General features: G+C 32.1%; 1 protein-coding gene across 1 annotated transcript in view; it reads right to left on the bottom strand.

Moving 5' to 3' along the window:
- Nucleotides 1-9293: 9293 nt before the first annotated feature.
- The window catches only part of LOC117181736 (peroxisomal acyl-coenzyme A oxidase 3-like), a 31188-nt gene continuing 13567 nt past the window's right edge, over nucleotides 9294-26914 (bottom strand). Inside the window, exons 2-12 of the mRNA XM_033374698.1 lie at nucleotides 24896-25047; nucleotides 24685-24804; nucleotides 24424-24579; nucleotides 24169-24316; nucleotides 21107-21397; nucleotides 20870-21030; nucleotides 11958-12192; nucleotides 10268-10501; nucleotides 9996-10150; nucleotides 9559-9852; nucleotides 9294-9433 (exon numbers count right to left, since the gene is read on the bottom strand). Of these exons, the coding sequence (XP_033230589.1) occupies nucleotides 9344-9433; nucleotides 9559-9852; nucleotides 9996-10150; nucleotides 10268-10501; nucleotides 11958-12192; nucleotides 20870-21030; nucleotides 21107-21397; nucleotides 24169-24316; nucleotides 24424-24579; nucleotides 24685-24804; nucleotides 24896-25012 (2001 nt within the window). The 5' untranslated portion in view covers nucleotides 25013-25047 and the 3' untranslated portion in view covers nucleotides 9294-9343. The remainder of the gene's footprint in view (nucleotides 9434-9558; nucleotides 9853-9995; nucleotides 10151-10267; nucleotides 10502-11957; nucleotides 12193-20869; nucleotides 21031-21106; nucleotides 21398-24168; nucleotides 24317-24423; nucleotides 24580-24684; nucleotides 24805-24895; nucleotides 25048-26914) is intronic.

Below are 26914 nucleotides of genomic sequence, written 5' to 3'. Positions count from 1 at the left end.
TAAGCTATTGGAAACTTGTTGATCTAAATTGTTTATTATACGAATTTGTTTATATAATTTGGTTATAAAAAATTAAATTGTTATATTTTATCAAATATTATTAAATATTTATTATTTTAAGGAATATCTGAAGTCGTTCTGGCGATTGAACGAAATTATAATTTGAAAAAATCTTAAATTTTAATATTTTGCCACAAGAATTGCTTCTAACAATGGTTATTATAAACTTTTCAATTAGGTTTGTGATTAAATGTCATTTGTACATTCATATGATGCACTTTTAGCAAAGAGAACATTTTTTACCGATATTTTCACCAATGCTAATTTGCTCATAAAATTTGTTGATAACAAATAAATCGAATAATGAGCAAATTATTTGTATTCGATGATTCTCTATACATTCATTTATAGATAATATAAAGTTTACCTAATTATTTTTTAAAACGTAAAAAACTGTTATGTACAAAAATACAGTTTTCTCAGACAAAACTTCGAAGCGTCGGGCTCTTCTGAATTTAATGAACTTTAATTTTTACATTCTCATTCATGAGAGTGTAATGTAATCGTCCAAATTTTCGGTCTCTGGTTTTTAATTGATATTTACGTTTCGGCACTCACACAGTTTGAAAATCATAAAATTCTGTTGATGTAAGTCTGTCTGTACGTTATTCAAATAAAATTTTTAATTTCGATCACAATTAGAAAAGTTATATAGTTTTGAAAATTTTAAAAATATTCAGAAAAAATTAAATATATTTTTCTGATAGATTAATAAATTTCATTTGAATTCTTTACTAGCTACACTGTTAAAAATTTCTGTTGGAAACTCCCACTACATGTATTGGAAGTTTATTTACGAAACGTATGGTAACGCTACAATGCATCTTGTCGTAGTTTTCAAATGCCTGCATTTGTATTGTACCGTACATGTATTGGAATTTTACAATGCAAGTGAAGCAGCCAGTATCACTTCTGTATCATCTTAGCAGCTGGATATTTCAAGACCTGTTTACGCTATTCAGTGAATTCATGGAATCTAGGAAATTTTCAAAGTTCATTTGGGTAATTTATCTTAAGTTATCATAAATTACCTGTCATATTACCATAAATTACGAAAAATTTAATTAATTTCCGAAACTTTATAAAAATGTTTGAAATTGAAAGTTGGCTGATTTATGGTGAGTTGCCATATTTACCTGTAAAATTACCATAAATAACCAAAAATCTCCATGTATTTCCGGTAATTTGTTGGTATGTTAAAATCGCATTTTGGACAATGTTTGGGAAGATACCAGAAATTACCTGTAATATCACCACAAGTTACCATAAATTACGAAAATTTCATAGATTTCGGCAAATTTATAAAATTGTTTAAAATTGAATTTTGGCTAATTTATAGTAATTTGCCGTATTTATCTATAAAATGTACATAAATAACCGAAAATTTCCATAAATTTCTTGAAGTTTATTGGTATGTTTAAATTGCAGTTTGGGCAATTTACGGTAAGTTACCAGAAATTACCTGTAATATCACCACATATTACGATAAATTTCCAAAAATGTCCCGAAATATATTAAAATGATTGAAATTGAATTTTGGCTAATTTAAGGTAATTTTCCATATTTATCAGTAAAACTTCCAAATTTACCGAAAATTTCCATAAATTTCCGGAAATTTATTAGTATTATACATTACATTTTGGGAAATTTATGGTAAGTTACCATGAAATACCTTTGATATCACCACAAATTACTATAAATTAGCGAAAATTTCATATATATTTCCGGAAATTTATAAAAATGTTTAAAATTGAATTTTTTCTAATTTATGGTAAGTTTCCATATTTACCTGTAAAATTACCATAATTTACTGAAAATTTCTATAAATTTTCGGAAATCTTCAGATATGTTAAAATTGCATTTCGGGCAATTAATGGTTAGTTACCAGAATTTACATGAAATATCACCACAAATGACAATAAATTACCGAAGATTTTATTATTTTTCGGAAATTTGTTAAAATGTCTAACGTTTGAGTGTGGGTAATTTTTGGCAATTTATTATATTTACCTGTAAAATTACTATATATTGTCAGAAATTTATAGACATCTATGATATTACTACAATTTACCACAAATTACGGCTTCTATTAAAAATAGCTTTACAACGTATGTAAATTGTTCAAAATGACGAACAACTGCAAGACAAGAATAAAACAAAAGGGGCAAGAAGGTTTTTGCAAATTCTGCATTGTTTTAAATTTTTTAAATGTACGAAGTAGTATGTATCTGACTGAAAATATTTGTAGCTTCTGTGATGATTCGGCAGTCATACAGAATTTCGAACGACTTAATCGTAAAACTACGTAAAAACATAACCTCAAAACTCTTAAAGTCGAAACTCGAAAATAACTAAATTTCAAGCCGAAGAATTTGCAAAAACCTTCTTGCCCCTTTTATTTTATGGTTACATTGCTGTTATTCGTTATTTTGGACAATTTACAAATGCTTTAGAACCATTTTGAACAGAAAGCCCTCAAAATAGACAATTACCTCAGTTTCAATTTCTTAAATTAATAACACTATTAGTATATTTCCTTAATGAGTTATTTTAATGAAGCGGATAAATAGTCTGTGAAAAACTTGAGATCAAGTAAGAAACTAAAAATAAGGTTCGTATACTAACCTTAAAAACTACGCAGCAGAAAAATTCCTGCACTTTACACAATATCGCACATCTTATAATGTAATAAAACAATGATTCAGAGTCCATAGCAGCTTACCTGGTTATATTAGCTTTCGAAATTATGGATGTTCCTGACAAATTCCGTAATAATTACGGAACTAAAACTTCACGCAAAAAATAAAACTTCACACACGAGGCCCACGAGCTGCTCATCAGGTTAGATCGCATTCTTCTTTGTTTCTATGCAGTGGATGATGATGGTAAGATTTAATTTTACTAGGGTTACTTGAAGAGACACTTTCTAAGACACTGAACGAGTCCGTCAAAAAAAGCAACTTTTTAAAATTTATGCTTTATAATGAAATCTAGTGTATATAAAATGGCTACTGCTTCAATAGAGAAAATGGATGCAGAGTAATTAATTTTCCATGAGTGTGTAAATTGCCCAGCGGGGCAAACCGAGGCGCAGCCCGCAGATTTGCCATCTTGAGACTTTGAGCCGTCCGTATAGAAAATCAAGGAGTCTCCAAACTCCTCAGTAGCATTCTGGAAGAAAGATGGTGGGTCAGGAGAATTTCGAGTTAGAAAACCTATTTGAACGTTTATTTGAGGAGAGAAAGTACTATATGATCACTGTGTGGAAAAAGAGGGGATGGTGGAGAGATCTGCGTATTTGGGTCATAAGATTCCGGGTGTTCTTAAAGGCTACTATGGGTGTAAAAATGTCTGTGATTCTATGAGGGTTGTTTGGATGTATGCTATTCCAAAGGTCCTCAAGCTTGTTTATTAGGGAGTGACTAAGGCTTGCGAACGTCTTTACGATATATTTTTTGGCTAGAAAACTGAATCAAAATTTAAGGGGGGGTTCATATGTTTCTCCTAAAATTACATTTATAGGGGTACTTGTCCTATAGCCTACTGCTAATCTCAGGGCTTGGTTTCTAATTTTTTCTAGTTTATCAAAAAATTTATGGTTTTGGAATGTGTAAATATGAGAACCGTAGTCTAAACAACTTCTGATGAGATAGTCATAAATCGTTATGAGAGTATATGGGTGGGCACCCCACCACAGGCCTCTCAAGACTCTTATGATATTTAGGGTTTTTCTGAGTTTATCAATTAAAAACTTAAAGTGTTCATTGAACGAAAGTGAGTAATCCAGAATAATTCCTAAAAATTTGACTAATTTTTTTTTCTCCGGGCAAATTTCTAATCCGCGTTCATCTAAAAATTCTGCAAATACATTTAAGCATTGTTGTTGAGATGTGATGCAAAGTCCGGGATCACTGGATCTAAATAAAATTACTATATCATCTGCAAATTCGAATATGATACACCCCGCCGGCAAAATTCGTTGGAGCTTGCGAGTATACACTGAATACATTATGGGACTCAGAATGCAACCCTGGGGAAGGCCCACTGTGCTTATTCTAGGTCCAACCAATTTCCCATTGATATTAAAATAAATGTTCTTGCATGAAATAGAGTTGTAGACAAATTTAGCTATATTTTCAGGAAGGCCTAAATCTCTCAGATCTTCCACTAAAATTTGGAGGATTACGCTGGGAAAGGCCCCTTTTAGATCTAAAAAAAGACCTGCTGTGACCTCACCCTTGACAAATCCCGTCCTAATTTCCGTGGAAAGTAAGGCCAGATTATCCCCCAAGATTTACTTTTCCGGAAACCGAATTGTGTAGGAGAGAGATAAAGTTATGCTCAAAGTACCAATTAAGACTATTGTAAATTATTTTTTCCTTTAACTTGAATAAGCAGGAGGCTAAGGAAATCGGTCTAAATTTTTCTGGCGTTGACTTAGGAATGAAAAATACCAAAAAATTGTTCCAGGAAGGTGGGAAGGAACCAGACAATAAGATGTCGTTTTAATTTTTAAAAGAATGGTATTAGCTTCTGAAGGAAAGTGACTAATGATATTATTATCAATTTTATCTAATCCAGGAGAAGATTTAATTTTTGAGGAAGAAATGGCTATAGTAAGTTCATTTTCAGTGAATGGAGACTTAAAGAACTGGTTGGTCCTAAAGTCACTGGGAAATCTATCATGGAAGACAGTATAAGAACACATCTCAGCAGCGAGATCGTGTAGTTTTGAAATCACGCTGCTATCTGCCGAGCAGGACGCGTTTGCTGCTTGAGTGAATCTATTTTTAAAGGTCTTAATGACTCTCCATATTCTGGAGATAGATGTTCTGTCAAGTGATTCGCAAAAACTTTGAAAGGACTTTCTTCTGGCTTCATTGAGGGTGCGTTTAGCTTTAGCTGTAAGTTTTTTATAATTTAAATAGTTTGGATAGTTAGATCGTTTTCTAAATTTGATAGAAGCTTTACGCCTTTCCTTAATAGCATTGTCGCATGCTTCATTCCACCAAGGAGCTGGAACGAAAGGTTTGTTTTTAAATGGGTGGCCATGAGTTGGTTGTTTGGAAGTGGCTAAGGGTACCACAGATGACAAGATAGCCTCATTCACGTATTCAACAAAAGAATTACAGCTAGAGATGGGATCCGATGTCAGTGGAAGAATGTCAGTCACCCTGGATTCTACGAGATTTCTTAAATTGGAAACAAAGGACGGCCAGTTGATTCTTTTCAGGTTATATTTGTGTGAATAATAGTTGGAAATAAGTACTTACACACTCAGGCTAGTGATCACTGGGTAATGGTCACTGCCTAGGGTGTCATCCCTTACATCATATGCACAAAAGGTAAAAAGTTGAGGGCTTATAAAAGTAATGTCCAAAATCGAGGGAGATTCATCTGGACGATTAACATAAGTTGACTTCCCATTATTTAAAGAAAGAAAGTTTAAATCATCAAGGGCTGCACAAAGTGCTTCGCCATTTTGATAAACCCGGGTACTACCCCATAGACTGTGATGTGAATTAAAATCCCCGCCAATAAGAAAATTATTCGGATTGACATCGTTTAATGATTCTAAAAATTTTTTCCAGGTATTTTCTGAGATTCTTCCGCCGACAGAGGGGACCCTGTAAACGGAAACTATAAGAAGTCGACCAAGTGAAGTGTCAATAGATATAGAAAGAGTTTCTAGGTTGTTTTCAATGTTAAGTATAGAAGATACCCTTGAGAAGATTATACCCCTTCTAATTGCAATTGCCAAACCACCGCGGCTGTTGGCAGCCATGTCAGCTCTAATGATGTTAAAATCTCTATTTATGGAGAATGATTTATCAGGTTTTAGAAATGTTTCGCACAGTAAAAGAATATCAAATTCCTTCGAAATAGTTGCGATATCACTTCTTTTGTTTGTTACGCCGCGACAGTTCCATTGCATAATTCGCAAACCATCGACTTGTGCCATACTAAGGCTGTAAAAGATTTGTAGAGAGAGAGGAGATACTTGCAGAAAGGGAGTTAATTAAGTTGTAGCATTCCTCTGTTTTTGGGGAGTTGCCAGGGGAAAGAACGCTGATGAAATTAGTGAGCATAAACAGTAGATTGCCAATAATTGTAAGTAACTTCGATGATGAGGAGACAAGGGTGCTGGAAGGGGGAGGGGGTAGAGGGGGAAGGAGTGAAAGCAAAGTAGGATTTTGGGGAGGATTACAATTTGGATTTTTAGCAGAATCTGGTTGGTTAGGGGAAGCAGAGGGGCGTCTTTTGTTAAGTGACCCTGAATGGCGTAGAGCAAAGCCGTTGGGTAGGGAGATTGGCATCCTTGTGTTATACAGGGATGAGAAGGAAGGGTTGGGAGCTGAGTTCCTGCGACGGTTGGCGGAGTCGGTCAGATGAGACTGTTTATTTTTATTTTCTCTAGGGTTAATGAGGAGGGAGGAGAATTAGCTGAGCTAGGAGTGATGGGTGTGCGGGCAGAGGTGCGCACGGCTTCTGAGAAAACTAACGGGGGAGAGTCCGCGGGGGTAATCGGAGGAGGAACGTTTCTGAGTCCAGGGTAGTTATTCGCGTTGAAGCGTGAGTCATGATAAGGTTGTTTTTCGGGTTTCCTGGGTCTGAGGATGGCTTTAGCCTCAACGAATGTTAAGCAGTTGTGAATGGCATAGTAGCGAAAGTCTCTTTGGAATATGTATTCCGGGCATTCTATAGAATTTGGCACGTGGAGTCCTGAGCAGTGTACGCATTTAGGGGTTCCATTCGCGTTAGGGCAGGGTTAATCATCAGCGTGGGCGTCCTCACCGCAGGGTTCACAACGAGCTTTTGAGCGGCATTTTTTGCTGATATGTCCATATCGGAGACATTTCCAGCAGATTTTAACTGGTCAGACGTAAGGCTCTACGGTCGTTGAGGCATTGTAAATCGCTGCTCTTTCCGGGAGGGTTCTACCTTTGAAGGTTAGCAAAATGGAGCGCGAAGGGACGTAGGAAACTTTGTTGGAATATTTTTCAACGATTTTTCGATCTAGACGACGAACATCAACAATTTTTATAGACTGGGTGTTGCTGAGGATAACTAGATTGTCTTTTATCTCACCCTCTGACAAATCAAGTGGGATACCGCCAATGACACCTTGACAGGTGACAAAATGTGATGGGATGGATGCCCTCAAACCCATGTTCTTGAAGGGTTTTGTCACTTAGGATTATATTGGCTTCGCGGGCTGATTTAACCATAACTGACAGTTTACCGAATCCGGAGCTTTTAACATTTACGATAGAATTGTTAAACGCGTTATTGAGAAGTTTCTCATATTTAAATCTATCAAGATCTTTATCCGCGAGGTCAGAGTTAGCAAGGCATTCTACAATCACCTTACACGATCCCCGTTCAGTTTCTTCATAACGATATTCGAGAATAGACTGGGTACGGGGGTCGTTGCCTGAATGTTTGTTGTCTGTTGTTAGTTTCTCTTTGTTTGTAAGCATCGTAAGTCTGTGTTCCGGTGATCGTGTCAGTACTGTTGAGGTAAGAGTGGTCCATAAGTTCAGAGTCATTGACCTTCGGGAGGGGTTGAGAAAGAGCGTTTGTAATGTCACTGTCCTCTGTCTTTTGCCGTTTCGATCTCCTCATCGTAAGGAGGCATTCGGCGCCTTTAAAAACATCTGGGTTTGGTTTTCTGTGGGGCTTGGTGTTTCGGTTAAACACCAGGGGACTGGTGGGTCCTTATTTGAGGCCATGTCTCCGTCTAGGGAGTTCCCGCTCAAGGTTGTGAGCTCGCGCGGGCCGCGCCGGCCGCTTTGAAGGTTATGCTGTTTGAAAGCTGACCTTTTCTTTAGCGTCCAAGCAATGAACACCGATAACAGATGGCTTCTTGATAACAATCAAGAAGCCGAACTCCCTCGGGGAGTCCACACTCAATTCGAGAGAGCGCCGCACTCGGAAAACTCAAAAAACTCACTTCGCAGTGAAAACACATCCACTCGCGAATCGCACCCCGAGTTTTTCCCAATCACAAGTCTCTATGCAGCGGTACATACATCGGATACTGCGCACGCGCAAAATTGTTGGTTTATAAGCCCTACAATTCATGTATTGGAATTCACGACAGTGACTTCACGTTTACAACACTTACAATACATGTATTGCAATTTCGACATTCCAATACCGTGTTTGCAATTTAACCTTACGTTTGTATTGTAGAAGTGCTGTAGTTGTGTTGTAGAATTCCATACATTTTTAACAGTGTATCAAATATATTTAGAAACTATCTCAGTTCAATTTTTCGATTAGACAAAAATTCAATACGTTAGAGTTATTTCAAAATTTGAAGAAACTTTTTTTTATGAGATTTAAAAATGTTTGTCAAATTTTCTGGTACACGAAAAAAAGAATTGCAAATGATCCTAATGACATTTTTAAATACGAGATAAATTAAAAAATTTATATGCTTTTCAACATTTTGAAAATTTAAAAAAAAATGAACAAAAATTTGTTTAATAGGTTCAGAAAAATCAATCAAAATTTCTACTAGATATAAAAATATGTATTTCGAAACTATTCTCATGAAATTTCTTAATTAGACAAAAGTTCAAAGAGTTTGATTATTTTCAAAAATATACTATTTTTGTTTTTAAGAGATCTGTAAGTTTGAATCGTTGCTTTTAGTATATTTGAACAAGACTTACTAATCATCTTGATGAAGTTCTTCAACTGGACACAAATTATCGAGCGCGAAGTGCGAGTTTCGTAATGATAATGTAATCGAAAACAATTTTATTTACAATTTATAGCTGTAATTCCTCATAAGTTAAAATCACAGTTTTCAATTGAAGTTATAATATTTATGATGCTTGAAAAAATTTAGGTAAATTTCATTCATGAAACGTAGGAAAACGAGCGCGAGAACGCTCCCGCGCGCCCTAGGCGTGCTCAAACTTGGCGAGATGCGCCGCGTGCGCAATGCGCAATGAGAATGTACCCGCGCAGCGGGCATATTTAAAACAAAATAAAAATCACAAAATAAGCCATTGTTTCAAAAGAAATTAGAACTTTGTTATTTTGGACCACGTTATTATACGTGACAACAAATTTTGATTTTTAAGAATTTCGAATAGAATTTAATGTGTCATCACATTTAATGTGAATTTAATGTTGTCAGCAATAAGTTACATTAATAAGAGTTAAAAAATTCGAAGTAAAAATTCTTTTTATTCTATAATTTCTATTCTACCTACACCATTTTTTAGTTAACACAATTAAAAAGTTTTATTTTGATACATATATTCAATCATAATTTGCAATGTACTTCCCTCCACCAAGATGGTCGTTCGAAATTTGCTGGGTCTTTGTAAAAGGTTTCCTCCAAATGTTTGTAAATCTAAAAAAAGTATGTTATATACATGTAATTATTCAAGCCACAAATTACAAATAATTAATGAATTGTCAACAAAAAGACCTTATATAAATGCTTCAAAATATTATTAGAATAGGTATAAAGCTCACCTCTCCATCAGACATTCCAAGAGGGGAATTAACAACGAAATCTGGAGGTGCGAGGACATCAATCAAAGAGACTGCTTCATTTACTAAATCCTTGCAAATCGAAATTATACCATCTCGAATAAAAAACTCAAGGTTTGAATTTTTGAGTGCATATCCACCAGCATAAAAAGCAACCAGTCTTTTTTCAAGGGACCAGGCAGCAAATAATGCACACAATTTTGTTAAAACTTGACGTTCTGAGTCTTCAAAGACTGGATCTTGAATCCGAGTTATGAAAGATTTTACCACCGCGTGCTGTAAATTGTATACTTTTTTTATTAGAAGAAAAAAAAAGTACAAAGATGTTCAAAGATTATATGTTAAATTTTATGTGTCAATGGTTAACTTAATTCAAGTTTAATCTAAATTAATTAATTTTATAAAGTCATTTGTTGTACCTCTGCGTAAACTAAGGACAGCGTGTGAGCGAAGTATGTTTGAGAATTATTTTTAACTTCAAAAGAACTGTTTCCTTTCTTCTTTAGATTATGAACTTTGTCGTAAGTTTTTTTAAGATAGTAACAATTTAGCCACTTAAACATCTGAAGAAGATCTGCAATTTGTAATTTATATTAATGATTACTTAAAATAAAACTTTATGTTTAATTTTATGTAATTTTTTTCTTTGATTGTGATTTTTGACATTAGGTTTGGACACGTATTCAATTACTTTGGAGCTCGAGAGTCTCTTCGACTGTAGAACAATTAAACGTCCAAGAGAGAATATTTTCTGTTTCATTGATGAAATTTGCAGTTCCGAATGGAGATACAACTTTTTTTCCTTTCAAAAAATCTTCCCAGTTGTTTAGGAGCCAATTGCTTGTTTGCTGGATCAAAACTGTATTTTCTCCTTCATAGGTGCAACCGGCATCGTTTTCTGCTCTCATTTTTCCTAATCTTGACGCTAAAATGGTTTATAAAAGAAACTTTTGAAGAAATGTTATTCCTTTTTCGGTATTTATTATTTAAATTCGACTGATTTAAAAAATATCAGGGTTTTAAAGTTTTTTGAAAAATCTTAATATTTCCAAAAATAGAATTTACAAGGACAGATCAATGTTTTTAGATAGAATGACGGTTTCTGATAGTCTGAAATTAAATTTCTTTCCTGGCTAAGAATGAAAAATATTATTATCCTAGTCCAAAAACATATATTCGAAAACTTAAAAAGAGAGAGTTCGCGGGTAATTTTTTTAGGGTCGATGGTCAGAGATAAAAGATGAAGTTTTCGAACTTCGAACTATTTACCCTATTCCCTTCTTTTCCCGAAAATTCGACTGTTTTATAAAATATTTGTCTCTTTTAATACAAATTTCGTCTTTTTAGAATGAAAATTAATCTTTATAGGTTGAAAACAAAGTTTTTCTTGTCGAAAATTAAACTATGTTCTACAAAAATGGCTTTAAAAAATCAACGGTTTAGTTAATATTACAACTATTTTTGTTTGAAACTTAATCTTATTTGTTTGAAGATTCGACCATTTGGCTGCAAATTTATCTTTATAGATTGTAAGTTCAACTAATTGGTTGAAAAATAATATTATGTTTTTGAAAATTCGTCACTTTTGCTTGAAAGCTAAACTATCTGGTTGTAAATGCAGCTGTTCAGTTCAGAATAAACTATTTTTTTTGGCAATTTAACGCTTAGGTTGAAAAATTAAACATTTTGTTAGAAAATACATTTTTTGGTTGATAGTTAATTTATTTTGATTGAAAAGTCTACTATTATATTCTAGGTTCAGAATTGACCTATTTTCACTAAAAATTCAACTCTTTTTTTCTAAATTCGTCTCGTTGAATAAAAAATTCGCCCTTTCAGATTAAAAATTCATGTTTCTGGTAAAAAAGTCACCTAATTTGGTTGAAAAATCATTCTTTTCAATTGAGAATCTACTATTATATTTTTGTTCGGATTTCGTCGCTTTTGGATAAAAATTCTACCATTTAGTCAAAAAGCCATGTTTTTTGTTTGAAAATTCAACGGTTTTGTTGAATATTTAGCTAAAAATATAAATTTTTTGTTAAAAATTCGTCTCTTTTGCTTGAAATTTCAACTAGTTGGTTGTAAACTAAGTTTTCTATACAAATTCATCTTTTCGCGTCTAAAGTCAACTGTTTTGTAAATCATTTGACTTTTCAAATTGAAAACTTAACTCTTTTGAGGAAACTTTGTGTGAAATCTGAATTTTACAAATCAGATATAAGAAGCCAACGTCAAAAGTCAAAGCTTTGACGTCATTACTTATTTCCTGTCTCTCTCTCTCCTTCTCTTATTTTTTGTCTTTGATTAAATTTAGTTCTTCTATTTCATGAAATTTAAGTTGATAAAATATAATTTTATAAACAAATAATTTCTCGAACCTTTTAGATAACCATGACCTCCACAGGTTTCCCTACAATCTTGAATAGCATCTCTTGCAGTCCAGGAAGAAAGAGGTTTTCCGGCTGAAGATAATGCATGTAATTCACTTCCTTCAATAATAAGATATTCTACATCTTTCGATTTTTTGTTAGAGGCTTCGATTGCTTCGGAAAGATTGTAACTAAATATAGTCCAGGCATATAAAGCTGCTAGATGAGGAAACAATTTTCCTTGCTATAAACATTTTTTATTTATACTTTTCCAGCGATTAAGTGTCGAAAAATTCTAAACTCCGATTTATTAAAAAAAAAATATTATTTTTTTAGAAAAAAAGGAAAATGTTGTTATTAAATGTACAATTGCTTGGAATGGGACTTGCGCTACTTTTGTCCACCACGAGACGTTGGAAAGGTGAAGGTATGTGGCCCACATTATTTTTGTTATCATTTGCAGAAGTATTTTTTCGAAGGCTACAAATTTTATTTAAGACTTTTTCCTCTCAATCCATTATTTATCGAAATATAGTGAAAAAATATCGTTTTTTGGGGTCTTGAGCTTCAAAATCATACTTGCGGATATTTTGACTATCATTTTCGTAATCAGCCAGACAAAATACGTGAATGTACATAGTTTCAAATCAATCGGAGGTAAGTACTTTTTGGAACTGCACCCTGTTTCAGTTCGGTTTTGCCAATTACACTCTACTCTCGGCTTAGCCATTTGCGGTTTAGTAACTCCTATAATTGCTGGCCCACGCAGTTTCTTAGAACGCGATGTGAAAGCCCGTTGCGACTCTTGCCTGAAAAAGACCAGAAACGTAGAGAAAAGGCGTAGTGCGCGGATACTCACATGCGGAGATTGCGCAATATGATGCATTCGAATTGAAAACGGTTCAGACGTCCGTGACTGTTTAGGTTTCGATACTCCCGATTTAAAAACAGGCCTATTTGCAGGCAACACCAGCATTGTAGCTAAACCGAAAGTCGAGTGTATTTAGATTTATTTTCAACAAATGATCAATCTATTCAATAAAGATTAAAAATTTGAAGCTTCTTTAATCGAACCTCTATATTTATTAAAGGGTAGGCACAGATCAAGGAAAAACTGGAAATTCCGGAAAATCAAGGCACTTTTTAGGGCAAAGAATTTCTGTAAGAAGAACTTTCAGGCAACTGTCGAGAATAACACAGGCCGACAAAATTTGACTAAAGTCACAAGCCAGAAAGCAGACCAAACATTTATGTAGGATTTTGATGCGCTGAATCCGAATCCGAACTCAAAATTGCTCCCGTACGTCAGGTTTTCAAGATATCCTAACCTAAAAGTGCAAAAAACGCGTTTTTTAGCTGTTTTTGAGGTAACGTAACTGTACAACAAAAATGTCTACCATAAAGCTAATAGGGAATTTGAAAGTACTAATCTTTCCCTTTTAAATCTACTTGGATTTATTAGGTTACCTTTATTTTTCACTAAAATATTGAAATTTGAATTTTTCTATTTTAGCGTTTTAACCTATTAACGCTGAGGTGTTCAGATTTATACAACGCATTCTCTATTGCTGACGGTACGATATTTTTTCTTCAAAATATTATCTCAGGGGTTTTCGAGGGTGCCCTTTCTATTGCCGATCCCGCACAAAATACCAACAAAAAAGCGTACTGTCGTTTGGAACCAAACTTTGCACATTGGTAAAACAATAAAAAATATGGAAACCGTGCCTTTCATTTCTATGGAAGCCGTTTCCTAGGGGTAGAAACTACCCCTAACAAGCCACAAACATGTTAACCCACCTGACTCTGGGAACAATAAGTTTAGTCGCATATTTTTCTTGGAATAATAAAGTTCCATGACAGAAGTGGGTCAACCCACCTACCTACTAATCCACCTAAGCCCAGAAATCACCCCTACCAAATCATAAGCAGACTAACTCACCTAACCCTGAAAGCAGCGAATTAAGTCGTTTACATTTTGGTGAAATAATTGAATTCCACACTACAAGTGGGCTAACCTTGAAATGAAATTTTTCAATTTAGCGTATTAACCCAGTAACGCCGAGATGGTATGCCATTGTCCCTTAAAAATGTTATCTGAGGGGTTTTCGGGGGTTTCTTTTTGATTAGCTCAGTTTTTTGTTAAAACTCCTAGAAAAGCGAATATGGAAAACAGTTAAGGCTTTAAAAAAAATTTTACTATTATGATTCATTTAATATTGTAAATTTACTTAGGATTTTCCAGCTTACTAAGACAAGACTCAATATTTTCCAGCCACTTAAGGCTGGACTTAGGATTGTCCAGCTAAGCAAGAAAATACTTATTTTTTCCAGCCAATTAAGGCAAGACTTTAGATTGCCCAGCCAATTATGGCAAGCCTTTGGAATTCCCAGCTAATAAAGGCAAGACTTTCTATCGTCCAGCCAGTCAAGACAAGACTTTGAATCGTCCAGCCAGGCAAGGCAAGACTTACGATTGCCCAGCCAGTTAAGGCAAGACTTGGGATTGTCCAGCTTAGCAAGGAAGTACTTAATATTCTCCAGTCAATTGAGGCAAGACTTTAGATTGCCCAGCCAATCAAGGAAAGACTTACGATTGCTCATTCAGTTGAGGCAAGACTTGGAATTGTCCAGCTACGCAAGGAAGTACTTAAAATCTTCCAGCCAATTAAGGCAAGACTTTAGGTTGCCCAGCTAATCAAGGAAAGACTTTAGATTGCCCAGCCAACCAAGGAAAGACTTTGAATTGCCCAGCCAATAAAGGCAAGACTTTGAATCGCCTAGCCAGTCAAGGAAAGACTTTGAATCGCCTAGTCAGTTAAGGCAAGACTTTGAATCGTCCAGCCAGTCAAGGCAAGACTTACGATTGCCCGGCCAGTTAAGGCAAGACTTACGATTGTATGTCCAATGAAGGTGAAACTAATTGCTTGTTTTCTTATGGAAACGTTCGCGCTTCATGTCAAACGATCGTTGAAGAGACTTTTGTTTTGTTTATGGTGATAGTTTTGATGAAAGCGTTCGCCCATTTCTTCAGTGAATGCTCCAACATTTTCTGGGAAATAATCCAAATGAGATTTGAGAAAATGTAATTTCATACTCATCAAACAACCTAATCTTTTGAAATTCTTTAACATACTCGATACAATAGTTTTAAACTTTGGATTTCGATTGTTCCCTAAAAATTTCTGTGCAACATCTTTGAAACTCAACCTTGCATACTTTTCAATAGATGTCATGGTTTTAATAAAGTCATCATCTTTGATAAGTTTTCTTATATCAGGCCCAACAAAAATACCTTCCTTAACTTTGGCATCACTTAAATGCGGAGATGTAGATCTGATATAATTGAAACATTCTCCTTCGGTGTTAAGGGCTTTCACAAATTGCTCCATTAACCCTATTTTTTAATATGGAGTGGTGACAATAATACTTTCTTTCTATCAACATGACTTTCATAAACAACATTATACTGACCAATTGTCCACTCTATTCTGACTGGCCATTTCTCCGTTATCCAATGCTCATCCCTTGCACGACTGTCCCAAAGGCAAAAAAACAAGGGTATTTAATGTTTCCTGATTGTAAACCTATTATAAGATTTATCATTTTGAAGTCACCACAAATAAGCCAATTATGGACATTCTATTTTAGTTTTATCAGGAGTAATTGGAAAGTATCATAAGATTCTTTCAGTGTAGTTGAGTGACTTAGTGGTATTGCAGCGTACTTATTTCCATTACGTAATAGTACTGCTTTCAGACTTTTTGTAGACGAATCTATGAAAAGACGCCAAACCTCTGGAATATATAAGTTTATTTTATATAAATTAATGAGTGCTTCGATATCATTAAAATACACAATTCCACTGTCCATTGAAAAGTACCTGATAAACTTTTCTGCTCTATTTCTGTAAATAGTTACTCTAGTGCCAGGTAACAATATTTTCCTCTTTTTGAGTCTGGAAGCGCAAAGCTCAGCTTTACCTTTTGGAAGATCAAGGGTATAAAATCGTCTAATCCGTCTTGGTCAAAAAATTTAGGACTTTCATCATCTGATTCTTCCCAAAAAGAATCTTCAGTTGCATTAGAATCGTCAGTATCCATTGATTCGTGAGTTGATCGGTCACTTTTGTTTTCAGAGTGATTTATAATACCAATCTTGGCTGGTGTAAGACTTTTTACATCAGGTTGAACGATCTTCTTCAAATGATTTTTAGAAAAACCTCCTGTTTTGCATAAGCAAAAGTAACAATCATTATCATGGTCGCTTTGCTCACGCTAAACAGATAGTTGAATAACAGTCTGTGTCTTGGTACTTTCATCTTCCCAATTTGACAAATTTAATCTACAAGCATGACAAATTTAGGTTGGTACCCACGGTTTATCCAAATTTTTCATTGAAGTCCCATCGACACGAAATGTAACCGCTAGACAGATTTCAAATACAAAAAGAATTTTATTACCTACGCATCCAACCGTTAGCCCACCACTTAAATCTGATTTCTAACACGGAAAGATTTGTAGAAAAAAACGAATTTCATCACCTACGCATAACACGTCATAAAAGCGTCGCCAGCTCAGTGAGCCAGCTAGGGATCGAAGACTGTCTGCGCCGTAGAACGGCGCGCACATACAGCGAAGGTGAACTTTAGAATGCACATACGGTGCGCAGTAGCATTCCGCGCAGTCCGTCTTCTTTTGTTTTATCAATGTGGGAAGTTTGGTTCCAAACGACTGCACGCTTTTTTGTCGGTATTTTGTGCGGGAACCTTTGTTCTTTTTTGAAGCCCTAAATTGTGGCCGCATTATTGGATCTTCTAGGGGTTATAACAAAAAACTGGCACTGACAATAGAAAGCGCACCCTCGAAAACCCCTGAGATAGTATTTTGAAGGAAAAATATCGTACCGTCAGCAATAGAGAATGCGTTGCATAAATCTGAACACCTCAACGTTAATGGGTTATAACGCTAAAATAAAAAATTTCAAATTACAATATTTTGGTGAAAAATAAAGATATCCTAATAAATCCAAGTAGGTTTGAAAGGAAAATATTAGTACTTTCAAATTCCATATTAGCTTTTGTGGTAGACATTTTTCTTGTTCGGTTACATAACCTCAAAAACAGCTAAAAATGCGTTTTTTGCACTTTTAGGTTAGGATATCTTGAAAACCTGACGTACAGGAGCAATTTTGAGCTCGGATTCGGATTTAACGCATCAAAATCACCTTAGTCACTTTTTTACAAAATTAATTAACCAATAGATTATTTGTTTTTATTAAATTCACTATTGAATTCAGGTGTAAACTTATTTCTGAATCTCCTTGAATTTTTATGAAATATTTTAGTGTATTTTAAAAGATTTCAATGACCCTTTGTTATCTGAAGGGTTTTCGGGGGTTCCCCGAATATTTTTTTCAAAATGTCAAGGAATTTTCAGGAAATTCAAAAAGTTGCAAGGGATGTAAAAAAACTGTAAATATATTTAAATTACTTGAAGGGATTTCCAAAGTTTTTCAAGATTTTAGGGTATTTTCAGAAATTTCAAGACATTTTTAAAAGCTTTAAAAACTTTTTAAAGAGTTTACAGGATTTAAAATATCTTTGAGTACTTTAAAAGATTCAAAAGAACTTTCAAGAGCTTTTAAAAGTTTTAAGGAATTTCACAGGATTTGAAATATTTTAGGGTGTTTTAAAAAATTCCACGCGATTTTAAATAGATTTCGATAATTTGAAGAGATTCCAAATAATTTTAAATATTTATGCGTATTTTTAGAAACTTTAAAGGATTTTCAAACGTTCCTTTTTTTCGAAGGTCTTGAACGATTTAAAAGGATTTTCAAAGATTTTTATCTGTTTTAAAACATTCTAATGAATTTTTCATAGATTTGATAAATTTGACATGATTACATAGGATTCTAAAGATTTTCGATTATTTCAAAAAATGCCGAGTAATTTTCAAAAAGATTCAAAAAAATTTTAAAGAATTTACTCACAAAAATTGAGGGATTTCGTAGGTGCTAAAGTATTTTTAAATATTTCAAGGCTTTTGGAAAGATTCCAACAAACTTTTAATTGATTTCAATCATTTCAAGGGATTTTGAAGAATTTTAGTGATTTCAGGGTATTTAAAAAAATCCCAGGAATTTTCAAAAGCTGTAAGGTATTTCAAGGAATTTCAAAGGATTTTAACGGATTTTAAGTATCATAAAGCATTTTCAAAGATTTTAATAATTTAACGGGAGTTAAAATAATTTTCAAGATTTTAGGTTACTTTTAGAACTTCCAAGACATTTTTAAGATCTTTAAGAAACTTTAAAGCTTTTCAAACATTTTCGGGTGTTTCAAAAAATTCTAAAGAATTTTCAAAAGATTTCAGTAATTGTAAAGAGTTTCAAAGGATTTTAGGGTATTTTTAAAACATACAGAGATTTTTTTAAGAGCTGCAAAGGGTTTTGAGGGATTTCAAAACGTTTCAAAAAGTTTCAAAGGATTAAAAATATTTTAGGGTGTTTTAAACCACTTCAGGTCATTTTAAAGAAAATGTTAACATTTTAAAGGAATTTGTCCAGAATTATCAGTATTTGAAAACAAATTCATTGGATTTTACAGAATTTACTCGCACTTCAGAAGATATGGAACAATTTTATAGGATCTATAAGGTTTTAGGGTATTGATTTCAACAATTTTTAAATATTTCAAGGCCTTTCAAAAGATCTTTAGGAATTAAAAAAAAGTTAAGATATTTTAAAAGATTCCATGAAGTTTTCAACTGATTTGAATAATTTTAAGAGATTTGAAAGATTTTAGAGTCTATTTTTAAATTCTAAGGAATAGTTTTTAAAAATGTAAAAGTTTTTCTAAATATTGTACATTATTAAAATTATCTTAGAGTATTTTTGATAGAATTGAATCATTTGACGATATTCCAAAATATTCTGAACATTTAAGGGTCTATTTAAAAATACTATGTCATTTTCAAGAGCTTTAAAAATGATCAAAAGATTTCAAAATATTATTAATATTTTAGGGAATTGTAAAAGATTAAAAGATGTTTTTAAGTGATTTCAGTCATGTGAAGGGGTTTCAAAGGACTTGAAAAACTATAGGATATTTTAAAAAATGCAATGTATTTCAAAGGATTTTAATGATTTTAGGGGATTTTAAAAGCTCTCAAGATATTTTATTGATTTTTTCAGGATTTCACAAAATGTCATAAGATTGAATAGAATTTCACGGGGTTTCATAACATTTTAATGGGTTTCGAAGAATTGATTCACAAGAAGTGAGAGATTTCGTAGGGTCTCTAAGATTTGAAGAAATTTTCAAATATTTTTTGCAATTCATATGAATTCATACGAAATTCACCCTGAATTCTTACTAATTTATCCTGAAATCTTTTTAATTATTTGTAATTCTCTTGAATTTTTGGAATTCACTTGAATTCTTCTAAATTAACTGAATTCTACTCAATTCAATGGATTAATTTGAAATTTTGTTTGTTTTTGTTAAATTCATACATACGTTTTTTTAACTCACCTTGAATTCTTAGGATTTTCATCAAATTTTTTTGAATTTCCTTACATTTTTCTAAATTTATTTCACACCTACAGAATTTAATGCAGTTTTTCATATTTAATTTTTTTTACTTACTTGAATTCTTTTGTTCGTTCAATATGAATTGTTATGGATTTCATTGACTTCTGTTTATTTCCCTTGAATTCCGCTAAATTCGCTCCAAGTTGAGTGAAATCAATGGCATTTTTTAGAGTTTTGGAATTTTTTCCAGTTCATTTGAATTGAATTTTAATTATTTTAAAGTCAAGAATTTATTCTGAATTTATTAAAATTCGCATGGAATACTTATAGAATTAATCGAATTATTTTTACATCGAAAAGAACATTAGTCACATTATTAAAGCATATCAGTCACTTTTAGTCATTTTGAGTAAATGAGAAACCCTGAGAATAATAAACATAAATTTTATAAGTTTTAACGACAAATTTTTTATTCAATTTATTAAAAATTCGACATCGAAAATATTACAAGATTCGAATGTTCGATTGTCTTTAAATATCAATGATCATGGAAAATAAAAAATTACGCAGGGACAAGGATTTTTGTCATATTTTGTTCTGCAAAAAGATCTGCTACCTTCGCTGCACTGGGAATCGAACCATAGAACTTCCGATTGCCGGTCGCGTGCTCGAGTGGAGCGAAGTGAGAAGATCTTTTTTCAGAAAAATTTGATTGACAACCATTTTTTTAATTTATCCTCCATCTTGTCAGAAATGACGTTCAGTATTTTCTATTATTTGAAGACATAACTTGATCAATAATTGATTTATATTTTCCCAGATTGTGGAATGACATCTTCACTGATAAGTCCCCGACCGGCAATCGGATGTTCTGTAGTTTGATTCCCAGCGGAGCGATGTGAGAAGATCTTTTTTCAGAAAAATTTAAATAAACAAATATTTTAAATTTATTTTGTCAGAAATGACGTTAAGCATTTTTTATTATTTGAAGAGTTAACTTTATCGATAGTTTGGATTTCTGTTATCACAGATTGTTGAATGACAGATTCACTGATAATTCCCCGATCGGTAATCGGAAGTTCTGTGGCTCGATTCCCAGCAGAGCGAAGTGAGAAGATCTTTTTGAGAAAAATTTAATAAAAAATAAAAAACTAAAATTATTTTTCTTCTTGTCAGAAATTACGTTAAGTATTTTTTGTTATTTGAAGAGTTAACTTGATCGATAGTTTTGATGTATATTTTCACAGATTGTGGAATGACATCTACACTGATCGATAGTAAGTAGCTCTGATGATAATACAGGTTTCTTTAAGTCATGGACTTTTGAAAATGAAGTTTTGCGGCCACCCTGTTTTTATTTTCAGTAAAAAAATATTTTTCTCACCTGAACTTGATATTCGATGACTGGCCATTCACTCTCAGCAGGTCCAAATTGTCTTCTGCATGCGCAATATCGTATCGCAATTATTAAAGCGATCCTCAAGTACATTGTACTATTATATATTATTCCAATTCGACCAGATAATAAAGGACTTAAAGATGCACCTATTGAATTAAAAAATATAAAATATTTTCAATATGAATTAATTTGTTGAATTGCAAATTTAAAAATTGAAATTACTAAAACGTTGGCTTGGGTTGGAGAGCACAGTTATGTATTCCCCCTCCTTTGTCACATCCGCGACTTTATTTAGTAGATTTTCTCGTGGAAGAGAATAATTTTTGAACATCATGAAACCATTATCAATTCCATTGAGGCCAATTTTCTCGCCCATATCTCCAATAGTTGTGCCTGGTAGAGGTAAAAATGTTTGTGGATCTCGAATTGGAACAATGAATGGATGAAGTCCGTGATTTACGTTATCTGGAGTAATTAAGTTTGCATACAGAAGAGCATGAGTTGCAGTCTTTCCTGTAAAATGAAATAGTTACTTGAGAAATGTTCACGTTAGATTTAAATCATTTATTTTTTTGAACGTGATGCACAATGAAAAAATTATTTCTACGACTTAGTTTAAATATCCTAATTCAAGAATGCTTCCATTTTTAAAGAAGGTTGGGAATTGCTTAACTTTTAATGCTTCAAGTTTTAGTTTATTAATTCTGAAATATTTTTAGTAAAATAATCTATCGAATCACTTTTAATGTCACTTAATAATACACTACTAATGAATTAGTGTGCCTACCAGAAATTTATGTTTTTGAATTTTGTAAATGCTAAGCCCTAAATTGATTCATTTTGGCGAAAAAATAGAGTCATAAATATTGTTTTTTTTAACATCGTTTAGAGATTCTGCTAGTTCACTTCACAGTACAAAAAAATGACTTTTTTGGTTAAAAATAACATACAGCCCACATGTATTAATCGATTAGGATAAAAAAAATAAGAAAAAAGGCCGATAAAATTTCAAAGAATGTTTTCGCATCTGATTTTTAATTTAATTTCTTTAGTTTGGTATTTGTTATTTTTTATCAGGAATACGAACCTTTGTAATTTAATTACAATTTTTTCTGGGTCAATATATGCACATGATTTTATCTACAATATAAAGAGAATTTTCTTTATAAGGAATAAGTTTGAAATATTTATAACGGCCAACAAACAAAATTTTGAATATCGAAATTCTCTGAATATATCAATTTTTTGCAGTTTAAAGATGCCTATTACTTTAAAATCTATTTTTACCCATGTTTTTATAACAACTATTATTTTCTTTCAGCAATTAAAATTCAAAGAAATTGATTAACAAAACTTGTATGTAAAAACGCAGAATTGTGAATGATTGAATTTAATAAATTCAATTAAATAAAAGGTATTACTACATTTCAAACTACTGTATATTTTCCTTATGTATAACAAAATTTTGGACTCATTCCTCAATAAATTATCAAATACTTTGTATTGAAGAACTCATTTTTTAGCCGATATCTGCCTTTTTTACATTAAAAAGTAAGAAAATTCATTTTCAGAAGTACCTAAGCGAAACCAGCAAAAAAAACCAAATAAATTGTGGCAGTTTTTTTTACGATAGGGAAGAAATTTAGTGGGTAGCTTTTTCAAAATTCAAAACACATATTTCTTGGAGACGCTATTATTTATATTATATGTATCATTTCTAAAATATCTGTAATTTCAATTTAAAAGCATATTTTTTAATAAACATTCCTAAAACTGTTTATTTCCTGATGCCTGAAACTTTAGTTTTTTGTGCCAAAAGCTTATCCATATTTTAAATTTAATAATTCTACATTTTAATAATCTAAACAATTCATTGTTTTTATGTTAAATATAAAAAATTGTCTAGATTTTTAAATTCTTAGGATTTATAATTAAACAATTTTGAAGTTAATTCCTCTAGAGTAAACGCAAAACGCTGCAAAATTAAGACAATATTTTATAAAATTTAGGCCTAAAAAATCAGAAGATTTCGATACCAGGCATTAGAGACTAATTTTTTTTAATGTTTCAAAATATAAATCATTTCAAACTAAACCTGATACGAAAACAGTTTCAAATTGAAAAGTCTCAAATTGTGCAATTTATAAAATTGGAATCACACCAATTTTTTGTATTTTTTCTAATTTATAATTTTGAATGTAACATTTTAAAATTGTCCGATTTTTAGTTGCAAATTTAAAACAAAAGAATCGTTAAAAATTGAAAAATATGTGATAGATAACCCTCAAGAATGAATAATACTTTTAAAATGACGTGTAAAAAATTAAACGATTTAAAATTTTGAAATTTCTATCGGTTCTGATTTTGGATTTAAAAATGAATTGGTTGTACTTTATTACGACATAATTAAGAATATAAAAAATCTTTTGGTTGCTTAAAATGCTTTCAGTTTTAAATAAAGTTCCGATGCGATTTATTTTCAACCTTCCGTAGTATAAATTTTTTATTTATTTCTTAATGTTTCCTATTTATTTTTATTTTGAATACTTTAAAAATAATTTCATTCTAAAGGATTATAATTAAAAAGTTATTAATTTTGAACTGTGAATTTATTTTTAATTTCAGAAAAATTAGTCTGATCCATTTTGATGTTAAGTTATACATTTTTTAAGCAGTAACGATTTAAAATTCTCGATTTTCAGAAGCTTTAACTTTGAAACATTTAATTTAGTTTTCAATATCAAATTTTCAAATTTTAATACTTTTTAACTAAAAATTACTTAAAATTCCAAAATTTGCTATTTTAAACGCTTTCATTTGAAAATAATACTATTCCAAATTCTTTGAATAGTAAGTTATCCAATTTGAAAAAGAATTAAATTATTAAATTTTAAGTGCTTGAAATTACAAATGATACAAATTTAATTCCATACTAATGCAATTTTCCCATTTAAAAAATTTTAGTTTGAAATTTTCCAGTTTTAAGAGCTTCTGATTTAAAAATGTCTAGTTTTAAACACTTTAAACATCAAGTTATTCAATTTTAAACGCTTTTATTAAAAATGATATAATTTCAATCCCTTTCTATTCCATTATAAATTTTGCCCTTTTTTAAAATGTTATCTACCCGTAAATTGATTTGGAACGTATGCATTTCAAAATCAATGAATATGTACAAACTGTTTAAATTTAAAACGCTTTCAATTTGAAGTTATGAACGATTAAATATTGTTTTAAAATATTTAAAAACTTCATATTTGAAATAAAATTTTTTTATAGCCTACCTAAAAGGGCAGACCAACATTTGGCTGCTTCGAAATTCGGAGTGTTTAAAATAAAACTTTCCGTTTGAGGATTATAAGTCGCTGTAGTCTGAAAACCTTTTAAATTTGTTCCATGAGCTATTTCCGTTAGGGACAAACATCCTATAAACTAGAAGAAAATTGATTAATTTTGTCTTAAAAAATAATTTTAACCAACAAAATTGGGTTTATAAATAAATAATTGACTTTTTGAAAGTACTTTCAAGATTGACTTACTTTGCCGTCGATGAATTTTTTTGCTAATTCTGCATGACGTTCTGTGCCTAAATCCAAAATTCCGTTTGGAACAGTAACTTTACTGAGACCTCTTACCAATGGCAAAGAACCATCGTAAAGACTCAATAAGAATGAAAACTTCACGGATTTTCCTTCCTAATGGAAGACACTTGTGATTTGAAATATTTTTAACTCTATTCAAAATTTGAATGTTTATATGTTAAACAAAATTAATAGTATTTTTTAAAAATAATTCCTTACAAAAACTGTTGAGTAAGCTTTTACTTGACGATAGCATCTTCTACGAATTTCGTCTAGAGTTAAAGATTTCTTCGGATGTTCAAATTCTGGAGTTTTCTCAATAAAATTCCATAATTTTTGCTGCAGGTTCAATTAGGTAATTAATAATTTAAGTCAGGAGAAAAATGTGTTCAAGATGAGATACTGGGTTTGTAATTATTGGAAATATTACTTGTGATCGCACGAACTCTTCGCCCTCTAAATGCACTTTGAATGATTTCCAATTAAAACTTGCTCTTTTTCTGTAAAGGTCCAGTGGTCCCTTCGGCAAATCTCGTATGGATTCCATTTTTTATGCAAAGTTTGAGTAAAATGGAATTTTCACTATAAGAAATAAAAATATATATGATTGTAATTTCTTTTATCCTTTATGTTCCACCATAACTTTGGATAGGATTGACATATTGGCATACAGTTTTTTTAAATTTATACAATGTGAATGCCTATAGGTAACAATATTGCGGGGACATATATGCACATAAAGATTCATGGCTGTCAATCTCTGCCAAGTAAAACCACGAAAATGTTATATTTGGAAAAAAAATTTTGGACCTTAAATTTCTATAATTATTGAAAAAAAAGTTAAAAAAAATCAATTTTGTATATCAAACTGAGTCATGAATTATTCGTTCTTCATGAAAAGTGAGAAAAACGTTGAATGTTTAAAAATGAGGTCACAGTTATATTTTACACCATTTCCAGTTAAAAAACACCCATTTATGGGTAGCCATCCCTTAACTCCACTAAATCTACCTCTAAATTGCATTTGATCGAATGCCATATCCAAACTCGGAAAAATCTACCTTTAATTTATATTTCACCCCATTTCCAGTCTTTAAAAAACCCAATTGTTTATAGATTGTCATATCACTAATTGGAAAAAACTACCTCTTATTTATGTTCGACCCATTTCCACTATTAAAAAAAACGACTTATTTATTAACAGGCGACTAATCTTTTAACGCAATAAAGTTTCTAAGTGGGCCTTTGCTCGTGCCTTTGTCTTGTGGGATTTTCCCTCGATTTTCCCTGAATTTTTGTCTGGAACCCATTTCCTTTAAAAATGTATCCATAATCTTCCAGCATGAAGTATTTCTTGGACAAATAATTGCTGTGAATTTACGAAATCGAAAGTATAACTAGGTTGAATAGATTGAAATACCCAAAGCTCTCGTCTTAGATGTAGACGACATTCGGCGACAATACTACGACAATGGTTCCAGCAAGCATGGTGAATTCAAAGGAGTACAACCCAAAATTTTGCAAATAAATCCGAGAGCTTTTTTTGTTTCTTGTAATCCGTATAGCCTGAACTTAGTTGTAAATGATGTTGCCAAGGCCAATTTAGAAACGGTAGATTTCTTTGGCAATGTACAAGAATTATATAACTTTCTTTCGGCGTTTGCAAAGAGGTGGGACATGTTATCACTTTTTATCTTCCATAATTAACACTATAAAACCACTATCAGGGACGCGATGGTCTTGAAAGTCTTACTCTATAAGACATCTGCGACACCACATTAATAAAGTTCATGGTTTAATTACAATCTTAGAGGAAGACAGTGATATGTCAGCGAGACACCAAGCAACAAAAATCAAGAGCTTTAAGTTCCTGGTTCTATTGTAATATGGAATAAAGTTTTATTGGAGATTAAAGTGGCCAGTAAATTTTTTCAAGATCCTCACATGAATTTCCCGGAATCTTTTAAAGTTCTTGAAGATTCAAGTATGCTTTTCACTGAAAAAAGAACTGACAAAGATTTCAAAGATTATCTGACTGAAGCTACACATTTAGCAACAGCTTTAAAGTAGACATCAAGTTTAAAAACCTGATCCGTACGCGATAAAGAGTAGATGATGCTGAGAAAAGTTGTAAAGTTGATTTTTACTTCACAATCTTAGACGTTATAATCATTTTTTTGCAAGAGCGGTTTGAGTTTATTAAAAAATTCGAAAATATTTTCGGTTTTTTGTTTAACTACCCTTCTAAAGATGGATAAGTTAGACATTCTTGAAAAGTGCAAGAATTTACAATAGAATCTTCTCTCTAAATTTGAATCAGTTAAAATCTAACTGATTCAATCAGTGTAACAATGTTCAACTGAAGTATCAGTCATATTTCGGAGTCTTACTGATAAAATAGTTAAATGGCTACCAGCCGAACATTACCGATTGAATTTGTCATTCCAAG

This window comes from Belonocnema kinseyi, chromosome 10, assembly GCF_010883055.1.
Source record: "Belonocnema kinseyi isolate 2016_QV_RU_SX_M_011 chromosome 10, B_treatae_v1, whole genome shotgun sequence".
NCBI lineage: Eukaryota > Metazoa > Arthropoda > Insecta > Hymenoptera > Cynipidae > Belonocnema > Belonocnema kinseyi.
The sequence above is the reverse complement of the archived record's forward strand: the minus strand, read 5'-3'. Positions and strand labels throughout refer to the sequence as shown.